The 20,828-nt window shown below is 41.2% G+C and overlaps 1 protein-coding gene and 1 long non-coding RNA gene across 2 annotated transcripts; both read right to left on the minus strand.

The window, feature by feature from the left end:
* Positions 1-14,732: 14,732 nt before the first annotated feature.
* Positions 14,733-17,517, minus strand: LOC115662429 (serine/threonine-protein phosphatase PP1 isozyme 4-like; the record flags this gene model as incomplete). Its single annotated transcript, XM_056320237.1, has 3 exons — positions 14,733-15,097; positions 16,588-16,804; positions 16,882-17,517. Coding segments are annotated over 3 exons (855 nt in total), but the record flags the coding sequence as incomplete, so codon positions are not given.
* Positions 17,518-18,340: 823 nt separating this feature from the next.
* On the minus strand, positions 18,341-19,573 carry LOC130140575 (uncharacterized). Its single transcript, XR_008818550.1, has 2 exons — positions 19,467-19,573; positions 18,341-18,519 (listed from the first exon to the last, which is right to left on the minus strand). It is a non-coding gene; the product is annotated as an uncharacterized LOC130140575 (long non-coding RNA).
* Positions 19,574-20,828: the final 1,255 nt, after the last annotated feature.

A 20,828-nucleotide genomic window follows, 5' to 3' on the forward strand; every position in this document is an offset into this window, starting at 1 on the left:
AAAAATAAAAATTCGAAAAATAAAAAAAATTATTAAAAATTGCCACGTGCACGCCGGCCGGCGCCACGTCAGCCGGCCGGCGGCCACGTCAACGCCGGCCGGCCAAAAGTGACCGGATGGACTGAATTGGCACAATTGCAAAAGGTTTAGGACTGAATTGGCAAAAAAAAAAGGTTTAGGATTGAATTGGCACAATTGCAAAAGGTTTAGGACTTTTTTGGTAATTTTCCCCCATTTATGACATCCTATGTATGCAATTTTGAGATTTTCCTTTTTTTAAAATATTAAATATTATCCGACTTGATTGGTATTTATTTACTAATTTTTTTCAAAATGATTGGGGTAGAAGTCTTAAAGTTTCTTACATAAAATTTCATGAATGGAAACAATTTAGTTGACCAATTCCAAAGTAAAACGTGTATAAATTGCCGGCTTTTGTGGGATATACCTATAATCCCACAAAAGCAGGCAATTTATTTTGTCATAAAAGCTGATTGACCCTACTAACTACATCCTACTTTTGGATTCATCAACTAAATTGATTTCCATCTATGACATCCCACGTTATGAAATTTTGAGACTTTCCTTCTTTTAATATTGAATGTTATCCGACTTGATTGGCATTTCTTTACTAATTTTTTTTAATGAATGTGGTAGAGGTCTTGAAATTTCTTACATAGAATATCATAAATGGAAACCAATTAGTGGACTAATCCCAAAGTAGGACATAGATGGTGGGTTTCAAGCGAATCCCACGACAGAAAAAAGTGCCTACTTTGTGAATTATTGGTATAAAATCATTGTAATCTTTTGATAATTTCATGCCTTTGCTCATGATGTATTGAAATGATTGCAATGATTTGATACCAATAATTAACTCGAATCCTTATGTTCATTTTTATGGTGGACTACATATAGTTGGCATTTACAAAGGTATAGTGATAGAATCATCTAAATAGAGTAACCCAAAGGATTTTTTTAGTGAGGTGCATGGGTTCGACTTTGATGCATGCATGTTATATTCCTATTATAATTGGGTTTACCATTATGTCTTCACGTGTATATCCATCTCATCACGCAGTAGACGGATAGAGAAAAAGCACAAGAATGTACAAGATTATCTATCTTTACACATGAAATGGAAACACATCTTTCATTTCTAATGTTTAGAAGAAAGTTGCAAGCGAGCTTACAATTTTTTTTTTTGTTATAAATTTGATGTGGGAAATTTTTCACTCTTCGAAGACATGTACGCCCTGAGTCGCATTCATGATTAAGCTCAAAACATTTTTGGTTTAATCTTTTTCTGTCATTTTGTTTATCCTCTTGATTATCTGTTTCACTTCTTCACAACAATTGAGAGAGCGCAGATTGCATCAAGAAAACTGAGATAGAAGTGATGAGAGGGGAATCAATAACAGTCTCTCTCTCTCAGCTTAGAGTCTCGAAATGATGGATGTCTTTCTTTTATTGGTGAAAGAGCGGAGATGGGACGAGCAATGCTAATGGCTCTCTTTCTTTTTGAAAATTATTATAAAGATCACGTATCCATTATCAAATGTTCGGATTTGGTTATAACTAATCCACATCACCTCATTCTAAAGTCCGAAGTTGGGCAAGCTCATCATTGTAACCTCATTAGGATACTAGTAGCTCGGAAATCTCTTCACACGGGATATGCTTCGGACAATTCAGCACGGGCTTTTCTGAACTTTGTCTCGTGTAAAGCAGCCGATCCTTTTACTACTAGGTACAGGTGTGCAACCGGCCGGTCTACCCTAGGAACTGAACCCAACTCGATCTTACCAAGCCGGTTCTCACGAGGATAGGTTACGAGAGACTGGTTTAGAAAAATGGAGTGAACATTTTTGAATATTTGCTTTAATTTGCTTTTTGTCGTTCAACTTCGGTCGGGAAATGCGGTGTAGAAGTGGGATTTGCTTGCCTCGTTGCTGTCAAAAACGATGTCGATGCACCTTGGAAACTATTCTTCATTCGCCACATTTCGGCAATGTGTCCGCTATGAAGCTCAGAAACACGAGCGGAAGAATTACTCCATGATTGTAATTCCTCATTTGATCTTCATTTCATGAATGCATATTCACGCTCAGGTGAGGTCAACAAATGCCGAGAATTTGTTGTTAAGTTGTCTCGTTTTCGAATGGACTGAGATGGAGATACATTCGAGCACGTGTGCAGATCAAGGATGGAATTGATAATCTTGACTTGGTGCAGCAGACACTGGGGGACTGTCCGATAGATGAATTCCACCTGCTTTGACGATTTTTATGTGTAAATCGCCTGAGGAATCGTTGTTCATCAGGTGCATACCCCTCTTGGAGGGGAGAATATTAGCCAAATGTATCTAATAATTACTCGTCCTGTAGTTGGTTTCGAGACCATTGAATTTCAGTCCGAGGTTGCAATGCCTCCATATCTTTTGCTGCTTTGGTCATGCTATGAAACAGCGATTCCGGACAGTAGAGACTCGAGACGATCATGCCCTGGCTTCAAACTCGGCCAAAATGCCGGGAACATATTAAGAAAAAACTTAAAAGTACAAATAACGGCGAGATTGAATCCAGCAAAATGGGCAACTCAAAGAGAGAAATCTGTGATGGCGAACCTGTCGCGGAGTTTTAGTGGTGAGACACTGGACATTAAAAAATTGAGGACACAATTCCAAACTAAACCAATACGTTTCTGGCCAAACCATTGTTTAGTTTAAGTGGGGCAATTCATTTGAACAGCTTCATCGAAGCACTCAGACGTTTAGGTGAAGTCAAAAAACAAACCAAAAATCATTCAACTTTGTGCTTCTGTGGGTACACACGAGAGAGGCAGGGATGTGCTCAATTGCACACCAGTGAAAGGGGCAGAATTTGGATGATCGAAAAACACACTACATTGTGCATTATTTAGACCGCATCAAGCGCAAATCTTCAAAATGATGTGAAACCGCGCTCCTAATTGATTTTTCCGAGATTGGAACCACAAATCTGCTAACACCCAAGTCCTTCACTCACGACCAACGGTTGCTTCTTCAAAAGAAAATGAGAGCTGGGATTAGGATCCACCAGAGATTTTATTGATGAATATTGTGCACCATCAAGACAAACTCGGTAAATCAATCATCCTAAACACAAATCATGATGTGCTGAAACAACACAAATTGCCAACACTACGAAAAAACATTGCGACGGATTTTTTTCGTCGCAAATTTGCGACAAACTTTGCGACGGAAATAGTCCGTCGCAAATTTGCGACCAAATTTGCGACGGAATTTTTTTTCCGTCCCAAATTTGCGACGGAAAGTTGGTCGTCGCCAGTTCCGTCGCAAATTTGCGACGACTAATTTTCCGTCGCAAATTTGTGACGAATTTTGCGACGAAATTGGATTCGTCGCAAATTTGTACCGGAAAATTAATTTTTTGATATGCACCCCACCCCACCCGTCAATTTCTCTCTCTCTCTTTCAGTAGTGATTCGTCAGGTCGCCCGCTTTTCTCTCACCTTCTCCTTCTATCATTTCTCTCAATAATCCATGCGCACAGAAATCAATCTCGGTGAAGCTTTTCCACAGGTAAGTATCGTAGCTAATTAAGTCCGTTTAAACGTGCAACTAATATGGTCCTGTCCTTTTGATTCATCGTCAGATGCGATTTTTTTTTTATTGACATTATTTTCTGTTTTTGTTGTAAATTGGTGGCCGGTCGCCGACCGGCGACCAGCCACCAATTTGCGACGGACGGTCTTTGTCCGTCGCAAATCAAATTTACAACAGACGGTCTTTGTCCGTCGCAAATTTGCGACGGACAAAGACCGTCTGTCGCAAATTTGTGACGGACCAATACCGTCCGTCGCAAATTTGTGACGGACCAATACCGTCCGTCGCAAATTTGCGACGGACGAAAGGCGAGGTGCCGGTCGACCTCGCCACCGTGGCGGCCTCCCCCAGATCTGGGCGAGGCCGACCGGCGTCGACCCATGGCCGGCGAGGCCGCGCGGGGTGGCCATGGCCGCTGGTCGACCTTGCCGTCGCCCTGCCGGGCGACGGCGAGGTCGACCCGCGGCCCCGGCGAGGCCGTCGGCCTCTCCCAGATCCGGGCGAGGCCGAGCGGCCTTGCCGGGGCCGCCGGTCGACCTCGCCGTCACTCGGGTACCGGGCGACGGTGAGGTCGACCCGCGGCCATGGCCACCCGCTCGGCCTCGCCCGGATCAGCCCGGGCCGGGCTGCCATGGCGAGGCCGAGCGGCCTCGCCGGCGTCAGCCGGTGGCCGGTGGCCGGTCCGGCGACCGGAGAAAATTATAAGAAATTTTTTAATAAAAAATTCGGAAAAAATAAAAAATTTAAAAAAATGAATGTTAAGTGATTTTGCTTTTATTTAGGTACGTGTCCAATTGAAGGTCTCGCAATCCAAGTGAACTTTGCAATTCTCTTCAAATTAACCACTTTCTGCTACCAAGATTTTAGTCAAATATCTGGGTAAGTCTTCTTTACATGGTAATTTTTTTCATTTTTTAAAATTTCGTAGTAATTGTTGCGTGAAAAACAAAATTTTAATTTTCATAAATTTTTTTTAATTAACAATGGTAGATATGATATTTTAAATATTTTACGATATTTTTTTATTTTAATACAGATACAATGCAAAGAAACAGGGCTTGGATGTATAATAAGAACTTACCTGGACGTCAAGGATTGACCGATGAGTTTTGGACTGGGTTGGAACTATTTTTAGACTTTGCTAGTAGTAAATATGAGTTCATGGATGGAAATAAGTTAAGGTGTCCGTGTAGAAAGTGCAGTAATGGTAAATTTCATGTGTGTGATACAGTTAGAGAACATCTTTGTAGATTTGGGTTTACTCCGAATTATTATAATTGGACTTGCCATGGTGAACCATTTATATATGATGAAGGATATTGAAGAAGTGACCAATTTTTAGGAGGGGAAGAAAGTAGCTATTATGACCAATTGAACCCATACGAGAGGATGGTGATTGATGCAGCTGGTCAGAATTTTGTTTCAGATTCGAACCATGCAAGTACTAGTTTTACTCCTACACATGAACAAGTGGGTAATAGTCATGCATCACAATTGGAAGACATGGGAGTAACGGGTTTTGATGAGAATGTGTGTAATGGAGCTTTTTCATATAATCAATTCTGAGAAGTGTTAAAAGCAGCAGATGAACCTTTATGGCCAGATTGTGACAACCACACTAAGTTATCTGTGACAGCAAGACTGTTAAATATCAAGGCAGAGCATAATGTGTTGCAAGATTGCTTCAACTCTTTTGTTGAAGTAATGCGGGAAACAATGCCTCGTGATAACAGCATGCCAAGTGATTGTTACGATATGAAAAAGCTAGTGGATAACTTAGGTCTTCCGGTTGTAAAGATTGATGTATGTAGTAGGGGTTGTATGTTATATTGGAGAGATGATGAAAATGCAGAATCTTGCAAATTCTGTAGCCAACCTAGGTACAAGATTAACGGGAGGCGGGGTCGTAATCGAAGCGTAGACCATGCAAGCAAATGTTTTATCCGCCCTTAATCCCCAGATTGCAAAGGCTTTATGCGTCTCAAGCCACAGCTGAACACATGACTTGGCACGCAAATCATGAACCAGAAGAGAATCTAATGTGTCATCCTTCAGATGCAGAGGCATGGAAGCATTTTGATAGAACGTACCCTGAGTTTGCGATAGAGCCTTGAAACATCAGGTTAGGTCTCTGCTCTGATGGATTTGCCCCATTTGGGAAATCAGGAAAAAGTTATTCATGTTGGCTAGTTATCTTAACGCCGTACAATCTTCCACCTGGTATGTGCATGAAGACACCTTATATGTTTTTGACATTGATCGTGCCTGGCCCGCAAAATCTGAAAAAGTTAATAGATGTTTATATGCAACCATTGATTGAAGAGTTACAACGGCTATGGGAGGAAGGTGTCCTTACATATGATGTTTCTACCGATCAAACATTTGTAATGAAGGCTGCTCTTCTTTGGACGATAAATGACTTTCCAGCTTACGGAATGTTATCTGGATGGAGTACAGCTGGGATCTTAGGATGTTCGATATGTTTGGAGAGATCAAAGTCATTTAGATTAAAACATGGAAAGAAGCCCAGCTATTTTGACTGTCACAGACAATTTTTACCGATAAATTATACCTTCAGAAGGAATAAAAAAGAGTTCATGAAGAATAGGACTGAAAGAACACGTCCACCATTGAGGTTGACCGGCGATCAAATTTGGGAGCTGGTGCAGGACTTTCCAACCGTTGTTTAGAACCCTCACGATACGACTTTTGCGTACGGAAGTAGACATAAGTGGACAAAACGCAATATATTTTGGGATCTACCGTATTGGAAGGTCCATCTTATTCATCATAATCTTGACGTCATGCACATAGAAAAGAATGTTTTCGACAATGTCATAAATACTGTGATGGATGTCACCGGAAAAACAAAAGACAACTTAAATGCAAGAAAAGATATGAGAGATATTTGTGATCGACCAACACTAGATGTGGATGCAAGCAGCAGGGGACCAAAACCAAAAGCAGTTTATACATTGGATAAGGAGCAGAGGCGAGTTGTTTGTCAATGGTTGAAATCTGTGCGGTTTCCTGATGGATATGCTTCGAACCTCGGAAGATGTGTTGATTTAAATGAATGCAAGTTGACAGGTTTGAAGAGTCATGATTGTCACATATTGATGGAAAGACTAATTCCAATAGCTTTCAAGGAAGTTCTACCGAATTTTGTTTGGGGCTCCATTACAGAGTTAAGCAATTTCCTGCATGATATTTGCTCGACAGTGTTAAAAGCATCGCACATGGACAAACTAGAGAGAGATATTCCAATTATTCTTTGCAACTTAGAAAGGATATTTCCTCCATCATTTTTTGATGCGATGGAGCATCTCTTAGTTCACTTGTCTTATGAGGCTAAAGTTGCAGGTCCCGTACAATTTCGATGAATGTATCCATTTGAGAGGTAAATTTTTTTTTAAATAAAGTTCAAATTATTTTATTATATATTATGTTCCGATAAACTTCTTTCTATTGCAACTAGATTCTTATATCATTTGAAGAAAAAAGTGAAGAATAAGGCACGTGTTGAAGCTTCAATTTGTAATGCATATATTGTGGAAGAAGTGACAACATTTGCATCATACTATTTTGAGCCGCACGTACAGTGCAAGAGGCGAAGAGCAGGCAGAAATGATAAGGGCCCCATTGATCCCAATTGCAAAGCATTCTCTATTTTCAATTATCTGGGTCGACCAAGCGGCGCATGTCAGTTTCGTTACCTAACAGGCGAAAAATTGCATGCAGCCCATACATATATTTTACTAAACTGCCCAGAAGTCGAGCTATACTTCGAGTAAGTGTAAATTTGCAAATATATGTATTGTGTGTCAAATATTTGCTAATAGATAAATGGTATTTATTACTAGGATTTTCCAAACTTCAATGTATGGACTACCACAAAATGAGTTTGACCATATGTGCGACGAACAATTTGCAGCATGATTCAAAACATATGTAAGTTGCCTATGGACCGTTCACTTGCCTTATTAAAATTTTATACATCATTTATTGAAATATATATTATTGACTTTGCGTGTGTAACCTTAGGTTCACAATAATCATGATGAACTTGGAGAGCAAGGATTGCTATATTATCTGTCATGGGGTCCACAGTTAAGAGTGCGGAGTTGGCCAGCATATTTCATAAATGGATATAATTTTCATATTCAAGAATATGGAATGGGAAAAGCCACAATGAATAGTGGTGTATCTGTTTGGTCATCCAATGGTGGCAGTTCAAAAGATGATTTTTATGGATTGTTGGATGAAATCATAGAGATAGAGTATCCTGGACCATTAATGATGCGGGTTGTGTTATTTAAGTGCAAGTGGTTCGACCCCGTCAAAGGAATGAAGGTGCATACGAAGTTTAATTTGATTGAAATAAATCACAAAAAAATGTATATGAAATATGAACCATTTGTCTTGGCACAACAAGCAATTCAAGTATGTTATACATCATATCCTAGTTTGAAACGTGATAAAGCTGATTGGTGGGCTGTATGTAAAATCAAAGCAAGGAGAAAAATCGAGGAACACTGGAAGGACAGAGCCTATCAACAAGAGGAAGTTTCTAACACGGTTGAAACTGAGGAATATAACATTCCAACTTTACGAGATCCATGTGGAACTATAATAGATGTGGATCCAACAGAAATTTGCGAATTAAATGTGCAAAACTGTTCAGAATCTGATTTTGAGACAGATGATGAAGACGAAGAGCAAGACAAAGACGAATTGGAAGACGAAGATGAAGATGAAGAAGACGAAGACGAAGATGAAGACGCAGACGAAGACGAAGACGAAGACCAAGATTAAAATTTTTGTGACAAAACACTAATGATGTGTAATTATTATTGCGACAAGTGTTATTTTGGTTGTCATAATTATTATTATTGTTCTTGTTATTATTGATATTGTTATTAACATTATTGTTGTTGTTATTACTATTGTTGTCGCTTATTCTTCTTAATTTAATTGATCGTCGAAAAATTTGTCGCTAAATGACGACAAGTCAAATATTATTCGTGCGATGACATTTGCAATATTATATTTTCCAATGGATTTGGATCGTCGCTAAATTCGTTGCTCATTTTACGACAACAACTTATTCGTGGCTACTGTTCATCGAATAATTATTGACGAATTTGCAAATTCACGGCAATTGTTCGAATCCGTCGCAAAATTTGCGATGGATTTGAAAATGTCCTTTATTTTTGGAATCCGAAATAAATCCGTCGAAATTTACGACGGAAAAATATTGTCTGTCGCAAAATTGTAGATGGAAAAAAATATGTCGCAAATTTGCGACAGACGACCATAATGTCCATTGCAAATTTGCGACGGAAAATAATTCAGTCCGTCGCAAATTTGCGACGGACACACAAAGTCCGTCGCAAATTTACGACGGAATGTTGTGTCCGTCGCAAATTTGCGACGGACTTTTAAATGTCCGTCCCAAATTTGCGACTGACTAACATTCCGTCGCAAATTTGCGACGGACAAAAATGATCCATCGCAAATTTGCGACGGACATACCTAATGTCCATCGCAAATTTGCGACAGATACGAACCTAATGTTCGTCGCAAATTTGCGACGATAAAATTTGGGCGGAATCCGTCGCATATTTGCGACGGACAATAAAGTCCGTCGCAAATTTGCGACAGACTATTTCTTCCGTCGCAAATTTGCGACCGACACAACAAAATCCGTCGCAAATTTGGGACGGGAAAAAAAAATTCCCTCCCAAATTTGCGACGGATAAAAAAAGTCCGACGCAAATTTGTGACGGATAAAAAAAAGTCCGTCGCAAATTTGGGACGGGAAAAATTCCCGCAAATTTGCTGCGGAGAAAAAGAATTTGCGACGGACTGTTTTTTCCGTCGCAAATTTGCGACGGACCAAAACATGTCCGTCGCAAATTTGGGACGACAAAAATTCCCTCGCAAATTTGCAACGAAAAAAACAGTCTGTCGCATATTTGCGACAGACGAAAAAGTCCATCGCAAATTTGCGACGGACTCACCGGAAATTTGCGTCCGTGGCAAATTTGCGACGGACTGCCCGAAAATTTGCGTCCGTTGCATATTTGCGACGGACGAAACATCCGTCGCAAATTTGCGACGGACGGGAGTGGTCCGTCGCAAATTTGCGATAGAACACTCCCGTCCGTCGCAAATTTGGGAGGGAAAATTCCTGTCGCAAATTTACGACGGACCACTCCCGCCCGTCGTAATCTCTCTCTCCCGCCTGCACGCGCACGTGCCCCGGTCAGCTTTTCCTCTCTGACATTTTTTGTTGTTTTTCGCCTAAAATTATTATTATTCTTCTTCTTCTTCTTCTTCTTCTTCTTCTTCGTCTTCATCGCCGAGTGCACTACCGTCGCCGTCGCCGCCGTCTTCTTCGTCTCTTTGCTCCGTCGCCACATCCGCCGTCGGCGTCGCCGTCGCCCCCGTCGTCGTTTGCCCGCGCGTGGGGTCTCCGCTCGCCGCCTCCTCGCTCGCCCGTGCACCTTGCCGGCCCGCCTCGTAGCCTCCTGAAGCCATCGTCGACCAGCCTCGCCGAGCTTGCCGTCGCCGCCCAGCCGCCGCCCAACCGTCGCCGGAGCTCCCCATCGCCGCCCAGCGTAAGCTACCCGGCCCGGCCCGGCCCGGCCGAGCTCGCCGTCCCGCCCGTACCGCCCAGCCCGCCCGGCCGCCGCCGCCCAGTCCGTCGCAGCCCGGCCGCCGCCAGTCCGTCCCGCCCGGCCGCCGCCCAATCCATCGCCAGCCGCGGCCCTTGGCCTGCCTCGAGCTCGCGGTCGCCGCCCGGCCGCCGCCCGCCGCCGCCCGGCATTTCGCCGCCGTCCGCCGTCGCCGCCTCGCCATCCACGAGGCCGTCGCCGCCCGGCTCGCCATCCACGAGGCCGTCGCCGCCCGGCGCTCGCGCCGTCCGGCCGCCGCCGCCCGGCAGAACCGCCCGGCCGCCCAACCTGTCGCCGGCCACCCGGCTCGCCGCCGCCGCCCTGCTGCCGCCGTTGCCGCCACCCACCGCCGCCCAACCGCCGCCCGTGCCGAGCCCGCCACTATTAACCGTCACAAAATCTAATTATTGTTGGGTTTTTCTTGGCCTTGAACCAAGTAAGCAACTCTCTAAATGCTACCTATTATAATGAGTATTAATCAAACTTGTTTAGGGATTGTTTAGTGTCTGATTGGTTGGCTAAGTTAGGAGTCGATTTGAGGATTGCATGTGGCTTTAATCGATGTTCAACTGGTTAATTTGTTCATTATATCGCCGATTAACCGTTCAATGATCATCGGGTGATTGATTAAGTGTTTATTCAGAAAATGCATTAAAATTGAACAATTCTTGAAAAAATTCGAAAAATTTCATGAAAATTTAAAAGAAGTCATATTTTGGGAAAATATTAAATTTGGTGAATGCTTTTTTTAAATTAAAAAAACCAAAATTTCAAAATATCACAAAATGGCAAAAAATAACTGTAGCCACCCACTTTGAGTGAAATTTAATTTTTTTTAGGTGCCCGAAAAAAGAATAATAATAAAAAATTCAAAATTTTCAAAAAATTATAAAATTGCTTAAAATACTTGTAGCCAACCATTTTGAGAGAAATTGTAAATTTTTTAGGTGCACGAAAAATGTAAAAATAATAATAAAATAAAAAATTTCAAAACTTCACAAAATGGCTTAGAATATACATGGCCATCGACTTTGAGTGAAAAATAATTTTTTTAGGAGGCCAAAAAAATATTAAATATGTAAAAAATTTGAAAACTCCTCAGAATTGCTTATAATACCTGTGGCCACCCACTTTGAGTGAAATTTAAATTTTTTTAGATGGCCAAAAAATTAAAGGCTTATAATGCCTATGGCCAACCACTTTGATTGATGATCGTGTGGCCGAGAACGAAGATCATGTGGCTGAAATTGATGTTTCATGGTTGTTCTTGTACTTGATGAATTATCGTGTGGTTTGAAAGTGGATCGTGTGGTTAATTATGGCTAATGTCGGCTTAGCATGGCATATCGTGCTCATATATTGATGTTTGATATCAAAATGAGTGCGATTCATAGTATATTTGTTCGTAAGAAATTGCACGTCATAAACACTCGGCATTGGCTAATTAAGAGGGAACATTTTCTGCAGCCTATCAAAATGATAAGCTTCGTCATGTACGTCATTATGTCTCCGTAATACGTGTTCATATTTTTTTACATATTTGTCTAACCTTCCTACTTGTCAGTTTAAACGTGGAGGTCACGTGCATAGAAGACCAGCCTCTTCAACGTCCTCGTCCCACGCCCTTTCCTCATCTCCTGTCCTTTCATCTAACTCGCAACCACGATATGCTGATGGACAATATGGACACGTTGGTCCTTCCTCCAACGCTCAAGAACATGTTATGGGACTTGGCCACATGCCAACTCAATCTCCTCCAGTTCAATCACCTTTGGCTCCCTCTCCTTCCGTTCCACCTTATTATTCAGCGCAACATTCGCATAATGACGGAAACGAAGGTCAAGAAGATAACCGAATCCTGATATGCCCATTTGGAGATTCGTAAGTACTTCAATTTTTTTTTAGTATATGTAATATTTATGGCTTTCGATATGGATGTCAACTGAATTGTCGATGTTGCACAATATCCGTATGTTTGCAGATTCACGGATGCTACGTTTGTTGTGAGGGAACTGAATAAAATAATCAAAAACTATTGGATGGGGGAGTATGTTAATTACAGAAGTGTTCCACAAGAGGTGAAAGATTTGTGGTGGAATGAGTTCAAGGTAAGTTTTAGATATTCTATTTTCTTACCAACTAAGTTCGGTGTAGCATATTGATGGTCAAGAACGATGTAAAGGGACTAGAACAGCTCTTTAGTTTTCGGTACTAAAGGGGAGAGAATATTTTCCCCGAGATGAACTTAACAAAGTCTATCGCCGAATTGTCTGGTGCATGGTAATGGATATGTAGCCATCATAATAACTTTCAGTTTTGCTTATATTGATTGCAGCGGAAGTTCAGGTGGGATGACCAGCTCGAGAATGAAGTGATAAGAATTTTTCAGAAGAAAGTCAGTGATCACATACGAAATGTGATGAATAGAGCGAAGAGCAAGAGAGTGAAGCCGGCTTTCATTACAGCTGACAATTGGGCGGAAATTAACAGAATTTGGAAAACTGAGAAGAGTCAGCAAATCAGTGAGCAGAATAAAAAGAATCGATCTTCTAGTTCTAGTGAAGGGTCTGCCACATATGCTGGGGGCTGTATCAACATTGGGGAGCATCACAAACGACTGGTAAGTCTGTTAAATAAGTTATAAGTTAATTTAATTCAATTACCCATGTTTACATTTTGTAGGCACAAGAATTGGGGACAGAACCGACATTTGCAGCTACATTTGAACGCACTTTTCAAAAAAAAGATAAGACATGGATTGGCGATCGAGCAAAAGCTGTTAAGGTATGTAAGGTTATACTTTGAGCTTTATGGAAACTAGAATAAAAACCGTGAATGCTTTTAATATTTATGGTAGAGATATATATGAAGTTATTTTATTTTCATCTATATTGTTAATGTAGGAAAAATATGATGAACTTTTAATGGGCAATGCTAGTGGTAGTGATGGTTCTGCAAGTGCGTCTGAGCCATCAGCTGACAGTATGGCATTATGGGTGGAGGCAACGGGTGGGGTGAAAAAAGGAAAAATATTTGGGATGGGATCCTTGTCAAGAATGTTCATGCCGAATCAAGCTGGAACTTCATCATCCAATGCGACTGGTCGAAGGAGGACACGACATGACGAGCAATTGACCCAAGAAGTGAACCACCTAAAAAATATAATTGTAGAGAGGGACGAAGAAATAAATGACTTGAAACAGCAAATGCAAATCGTTATGCAACACTTCAACATCAATCGCGGTCAGGTTCCTCCTGTACCTCCTGCCAATCCAATAGGTGATGAGCACAATGATGCTGACATTGATGATGATGCTGATGATTTTCTCGGTCCTTTCTAGTTGAAATTGCCAAAATCGGGGGTAAGCTTGCTTCACACTCTTTTATGACATAAGTGCAGTTTCACCCAATTTGTTCCTGCCCTACAATTACTTTTTGTGCACAACTTTCTCACAACTAGGTTCAAGGATCTAATTTTTCCTATGTGACAGAAATACGGTTTACAAGGGTGAAAAAACTACAGTGGATGTCAAAGTTGACTCATACTCATATGTAAGAACATTGATGTTCGTCCTGAAACGTTTTTTTGTTAACCCTCTTACTTGTTTTTTTATACCTAGTTCCACATCCATGCATAAGCACTTCTTTTATATTCTGTACTGATTGAATATCTTTATTTATGTATCCACATTTCATCAGGTGTCCACAAAAGTGACTGCTTTTGGTGTCCTGCCGAGTACCACAGCTACCCAATCTTGTGTCTGGTTTGTCGATTTTTCGTTTTCTAAGCATCTCTATGGTTGTCCCGCCTCCTATGAATGTTTTGAATGTATTATAAGATTGGATATCAAATATCATCGTGTCAGACTTTGCAACTTGACATATGTCATTATTTTTTGCGAACTAGCATTTTTCCTTCAGTTACATTTTTCAATTATATGGCTTTGTGTCCGGTTTGTTCGTTTTCTATTTCTGAAGCGGAATCTACGGTTTTCTCGTGTCCTTTGACTGTTTTCAATGTATTACATGATGTTCAATAATGCGTAGCAATTGATATGGACAAGATTTGATGGCCGAAATGCTTTAAAATTTGCGACGAATATTTACATACGAATTTTGCGACCATTACAATTCGTGGCTAATTTGCGACGAATAAGTAGTGACGAATCAAGTTCGTGCCTAATTTCCGTCCAATACATTTTGCGACGAATTTTGCCACGAATTTTGCGACGAATTTTTTCCGTCTCTAAATTTGTCGCAAAATCGATTTGCGACGGATTTTTGCGATTTTTTCGTCGCAAAATCCGTCGCAAAGAACATGTTTTTTTGTAGTGCAATTGAAAATCCTTGAGCAAATGACCTAAAACGGCAGGTCCTCCCCTCAACCTGATATCAAAAAGCTAAGAAGATAATTGAACTTATTTTGTACACCATACCATCAAGACTCGAAAGAAATTACATTTGCCTGGCCCTTTTATGAGCAAAACAAAGGTTTACATCCAGAAAGTGAGATGAAAATGTCTTCTGCAGGCATCCCCAATCCACAATTGTAAATTTATTTACAGTCCCCATTCGAAGATCAAGCACCGATCGGTAATTTATAATCGCTAAATGAAACAACAATCTTTTTCGTGCTCCCACTGATAAGCTAAAGCACCCACATATCATTCGTCCTCCTTTTGAACACCAGACCCCAAACACAAATCGAGATGAAACAGACAAAACATGCGCCCCGGAAACTTCAATACCAGCAGTCTTTTCTATCTTCCTTTTCCATGTTACGTGCCCAAGTCACCAAATGATGCGAGCTCTGCAAGGTAAAGTTTGTGCTTAGTAACCACACGGCATTTATCCACATGCACGGTCACACATTACTCATATAAGTCCATGGAAGGAAACTCCTAGGCAAGGGTGGCAATATTGGATGCAATAGAAACGGGGGAAGAACAGCATTGGTGCCAAAACTTGTGTACGGAGGCCACTTTGGTGCCAAAACTTTCAATCGGATCACTTAAGTGCTAAAAGTTGTGAAAAACGATCACTTAAGTGCCACTTCGCCGGAAATCCGACGTGGCATTTTTTTATTAATTTCTCAAGCTGATATGGCTCGCCGGAGACCGATGTGGCTCGCCGGAGGCTGATGTGGCATTTCTTTTCCTTTTTTTTTCCTTTTCTTTCTTTTTTCCTTTCTTTTCTTTTTTTTTTTCCTTTTCTTTCTTTTTTCCTTTCTTTTTCTTTTTTTTTTTCTTTTCTTTCTTCTTATTTTCGATGGCCGGCGTCCGGCCACCGGCCTCGCCCGGGCCTCGCCTTCCTCCGGGCGAGGCCCGGCGAGGCCGCCGTGGCCTCGGCGAGGGCCGGCCTCGCCCGGGCCTCGCCCGGTGAGGCGAGCCCTCGCCGGGCTCGCCCTGCCCAAGCGAGGGTCGAGGTCGCCCTGGGCAAGGCGAGCCCCGGCGAGGGCTCGCCTCGCCGGATCCGGCGAGGCCGGCCCTCGCCGGGGCTCGCCCCGCCCGGGCGACCTCGACCCTCGCTCGGGCGGGCGAGCCCCGCTCGCCGGCCCTCACCTCACGGGCCTCACCCGGGAGGAAGGCGATGCCCGGCGAGGCCGACCATCGGAAATAAGAAGAAAGAAAAGAAAAAAAAAAAAGAAAAGAAAGAAGAAAATCAGAAAAAAAAAATATTTAAAAAATTGAATTATACACATGGAAATGCCACGTGTCATTAAAATTTAAATATAAAAGCCACGTATTAAATTTGATCGGAATTTCTCGCCGTTAGCACTTAAGTGATCGTTTTTTCTCCGATTTGGCACTTAAGTGATCGCCGGCGTAAACTTTTGGCACTTAAGTGATCCAAATGAAAGTTTTGACACCAAAGTGGCCTCCGTACACAAGTTTTGGCACCAATGCTGTTCTTCCCCCCAATAGAAACATAAAACCAAACAAGTAAGATCTTAGATATTTGGATTTCGCATGACAAACACTACCTTAAACTTGCAAAACTCAACACGTTCCAACCCCTTAATACTAAAAGAAGCAATTAGTCATCATACCGAACACAACCTCTTTTTTGGCATAGACACAATCTCAACAGATTGAGACAGTTGCCACCATGACTCTTAGAGAATTGAAGACAGAGATTTAATGCTATTATAAGAAGGTCTTTACCATTGGTTATTATTTACACGGTTTTTCTTTCATTTCATGGGTAAAGAGAAAATCATTGTCGGGCACCAAGGGGGATGGGTGCAAACTGTAAACCCATATACATGATGAATGAGAAAAAACAAAGAATAACACTTACATTGCAATTTTGGAGGTGCTGTGGCAGCAATCACCGCTTCATTCTCAGATGAATTAGCCGTTTTATCAACGGGTTTAAGATCTTGAAATGAGCATGTTAAGTTTTCTTCCACATTCATCATTGCACCAAAGTTGTCACCTTCACCGCAAAAATTGGGAGCAGAAAATATGGTCACCAGTTGTCTATCGGCGAAGAATTCATACCCATCTTCAACAACCTGTGACAAGCATCGTTAATAATGCTGCTGTTCTGTGGCTAAAGACCAAAAGAAGAAAGCATTAACATGTCATTAACCTGGTGGCCCCGACAAATAAGTTCTATATCATGCTTTTTCAAGAATTTAGACAATGTATCTGGGCCAAAGGCATATGAGGCACCTCGATCTCTCATTTCCCAGCCTTTGACATCCTTATCAGGATCTGACCAAAGCAAGTCGCGGAGCAGACCACAATCTGGAACATCACTCGGGCGTGGCAAGCCTCTAATTTGATCCAGATTTATTAACGTGGGGGAAAGGCCACCATGCATGCATAATATTTTGCGCTCTATGAGAGCGGCAACTGGAAGACAGTTGAAACAATCAATAAAGTCCTCCCAAACTCTAACTGTCATGCGGCGTTTACATTCATCATAAAACCCATATATCCGATTCATGGACTCGCACTCGTGATTTCCTCGTAAAAGGAAGACATTCTCGGGGAACTTAATTTTGTAGGCAAGCAGAAGGCAGATTGTCTCAAGACTTTGCTTCCCATGATCCACGTAATTTCCAAGAAATACATAAGTGGCATTAGGAGGGAAACCTCCATGTTCAAAAAACCTCAAAAGATCAGAATATTGCCCATGAATGTCACCTGGAAAAAGAGAGTATGAGGTAAATGATTCAATCAACCAAAAACACACTTGCGAAATATGGTTTGCAAGATAGATTCATCGTGCAGAATAGGGAATGTAATGTACACAATAAGAAAACTTCATCCAACAGTCAATATTAACGACAGTGAAAAAAGGCTTGAAAATTGTGAATCTTTCCTCATGATTTTATACTAAATGGAGCACAATGACATAATGAAGATGGATGTACAGCTAACCCTGCCTAATTAAAAAGGGTGGTTGCTTTCAGTGAAGCTTTTATATGCCCCAACCCCAGTAGACCTCATACATTAGGAAACGCGGTCAGCTTAAAGTTATAGAAGGATTAGACATTTTTCTTCGGTGACAAAAAAGTTTGTCTTGACAAACAAAAGCATATGCTAACCCGCCATCAAGGAGAGAACTTAGAAACCTGACCACTAATCGAAATCCGAATCAAACGCCATTTAAGTTCCCTCGGTGACAAACAAAAGCATATGCCTGGATGGGAGACGAGGTCCTCAATTGGCCGTCCAGTGAGTCGTCGGAGAAGCGGTTAGCGGTGTCGCGTGGACCGAGAGTTAATCGTTATGTAGAATTCAAGTGCAGGATGTCTCCGACCAAAAGAAAAAAGAAAGAACATGAATTCTTATGTTTTATGATATATCAAAAAGGCCATTAAGCAAAGAATTTACCATTCTGTTAAAAAACATCCCTCATTAAGCAAAGAATGACCAAATTCAGGGACCAGATGATTGATTAGTTGCAAAATAAACTTCTAAAAGCAGATTTCAGGCATTCTGAACTATCAATGTCGGTAACAAGATGGTACACACTCAAGAAGAAGAAGATAAGAATAAATGAAACAGCACAGCCAGAGATGTTCTGGGCCTCAGCCTTCTTCTGGGTCCGGTAAATGGTTTGTAGTCTTCTCTCACAACCAAGCTTACACTTTCTCCTGGTCCTGTCCAATTATGAGCCCTATAAAAATGTCTAGAACTTGTTGGGCTACCTTGGACCAGTGGTTCCAAAATACAAGCCCTTTTGTGCATTGTGGAGTACACATGCATGCTCAAGGTTCTGTAGACAAGTAAGAAAAATTGCAAAACTGGCAAACTAAAAAAATTCCAAGGTGTGTAAATGAGCCCAGTCAAGTACGATGCAGGAAGATACTTAACTAGAAAATCGGCACTGAAAACTGAACTCGAGCTCAATTGATCATCAACAATCAAATCCGAATGCGAGTCATTGAAAAGGTTGAAAATTTGAGCTCAACTCAACTTATATCAGCTCAAGTGCAAGAACTAGTTGATTTCTTGAATTCACACCAACAAAATCACAATAGCTACTGAAAAGCTTTTCTCGAAACACAGAAGATACGTGATATTGAAATGCGATGCAGACCATCTAAAGCTATAGGTAAGGATACTAGTTTGGCTTGTACTTTTACAAATCTGAGTAGGAACATACAATCCATTGAAAAATATATAGGCTGAAACCAATTAACAGATACCTCCTACGTCGCATCGAATCTTCTAGATTATTTGGAGTTTCTTGTTTAGGAATAGCAAAACCAACAAAACAACCACCTTTAGGTTTTCAGGCTACTAACTTTGAGCCAAATTTATCATCATGAGCTTTATCCAAGTCTTAGGTGACTCGGTTAGGTCTTGATACCGACAATCATCATAATAGAAGACTTAAAAGAAGCCCTGTTCGAATCGACACTAGACCCATGAACAGACGCAAAGGAAACGAGAGGGAATGGCTTGAGCACTAATCAACTGATGTCGACAAATCAGCAAACAGTTGGTGGGCAAGAAAGAGTGCAAGCATATATCACCCGTCCGAGCTTCAACAAGCAAATTCAATTTAGAGTACAAACAACCCGGAAAGCTCTTTTTGATCACCATCAATCCAATTTCTAATAAAGGAGGCGAAGTTCAAATCAAGAAAGGAAAGCATCCTCCGTCCTGCTCGCAGAAGAGTAAAAAGACTTCTGACGTTAAAAAGATCAAAGAACTCACTTGGGTAATCACGAGATGGTGTAACCAACAAGCTTCAATGAAGACGGAGCTCGTAAAAATCCGAAAGTTTGAACATTGGCGAGAGAGAAGAAGAAGAAGAAGCAGCACCTACCCATCGGTGACCGCGTTGGTTTGCGCTAAGTTCCTTTCACGAGAGGTTTTGGGTTCAAACTCGCCCATCAGTGATTTAAGTGGGGGTCGTGGCGGTGGGATGCTGTGCTAGCCCCTTGAGGATTAGTTGGACATCACCGCTGGTTTGAGCCCTAGCTCGCCGGCCGTGCGGACACCTCGATTATCAAAAAAAAAAAAAAGAGAAGCAGCAGCAGCATGAGGAGGAGGTTGGCGGAGGAGAGGACTTGGCTGCGTCAGTGTGTTCAGTTGCAGGGGAACCGAGGGGCAATAGAAAGAAGTATTTCGTGGTTTGGTTGAAAAAAGATGAAAGAATGATTAAGTTAATCAAAAGGGTTGATACCGTGAAAAATCTTAAATTGATACGTTTGTGATAAATTTACTCTCCGTTAGTTTCCGTTAAATTATACCGTTAATTTATTGAGTTGGAGAACATTTGGCAATTGACGGGTGTACCGATTTGGAATTTTATTCTTCGTTTGTCACAGGTGTACAAGTTTGGGATTTTTCGTCGTGTTAATCTAATTTAACAAAACTAACGGATGGTAAATTTGTCATAGGTATACCAATTTGGGGTTTTTTGTGGTCAAAAAATTAATTTTGGGTAAATTTGTCACAGGTGTATCATTTTGGGATTTTTTTTTATAAAAAAATTAGTTTTTAATAAATTTGTCACGTGTATACCAGTTTGGGGTTTTTCGTGATATTAACCCTTAATAAAAATATATATTTGACCAAAAAAATTAAAAACATCTAATTAATTGCTTTAGCAATGTATTTAATTTATTGTTTTTCTTCCATTTCCTTTCTTTTCTTTTCCATTCACTATCTATGAGCGCTGGAAAGAGGGTTAGGTTACCAACTTGGTGGAAAATGATGAAATTGAAGATGCATATAATTGTGGAATTCGAGTACTCAATCCCCTTTAGATAAGGCCAACGAGTGTATCAGATACTCGGTTGAAGGGCGCCGGTGAGAAGCACAAGAGAAAGCCCTTTTAATGCACAAGAGACACCTCACACAAGGTATGATGCTTGTTTAATGTGATATGCTGATTCGATAAATTGTTTTTAGCTTATTTATATGTACTTTTTTCTTTTTTAAAATGGGTATAAGCAAAGAAAGGCATGAAGTAATTGTTGGCCAGGATTAACCTTAAGCAGAAGTCCACAGTCACTAGGCTTTGATCTCCCTTTAGCAAGCTGAGTTCAATGTGAAAGCAATTAATGCATA

Source organism: Syzygium oleosum, unplaced genomic scaffold (assembly GCF_021117445.2).
Source record: "Syzygium oleosum isolate NSW1041296 unplaced genomic scaffold, Sole_v2.1 Sole_v2.20, whole genome shotgun sequence".
Lineage (NCBI taxonomy): Eukaryota > Viridiplantae > Streptophyta > Magnoliopsida > Myrtales > Myrtaceae > Syzygium > Syzygium oleosum.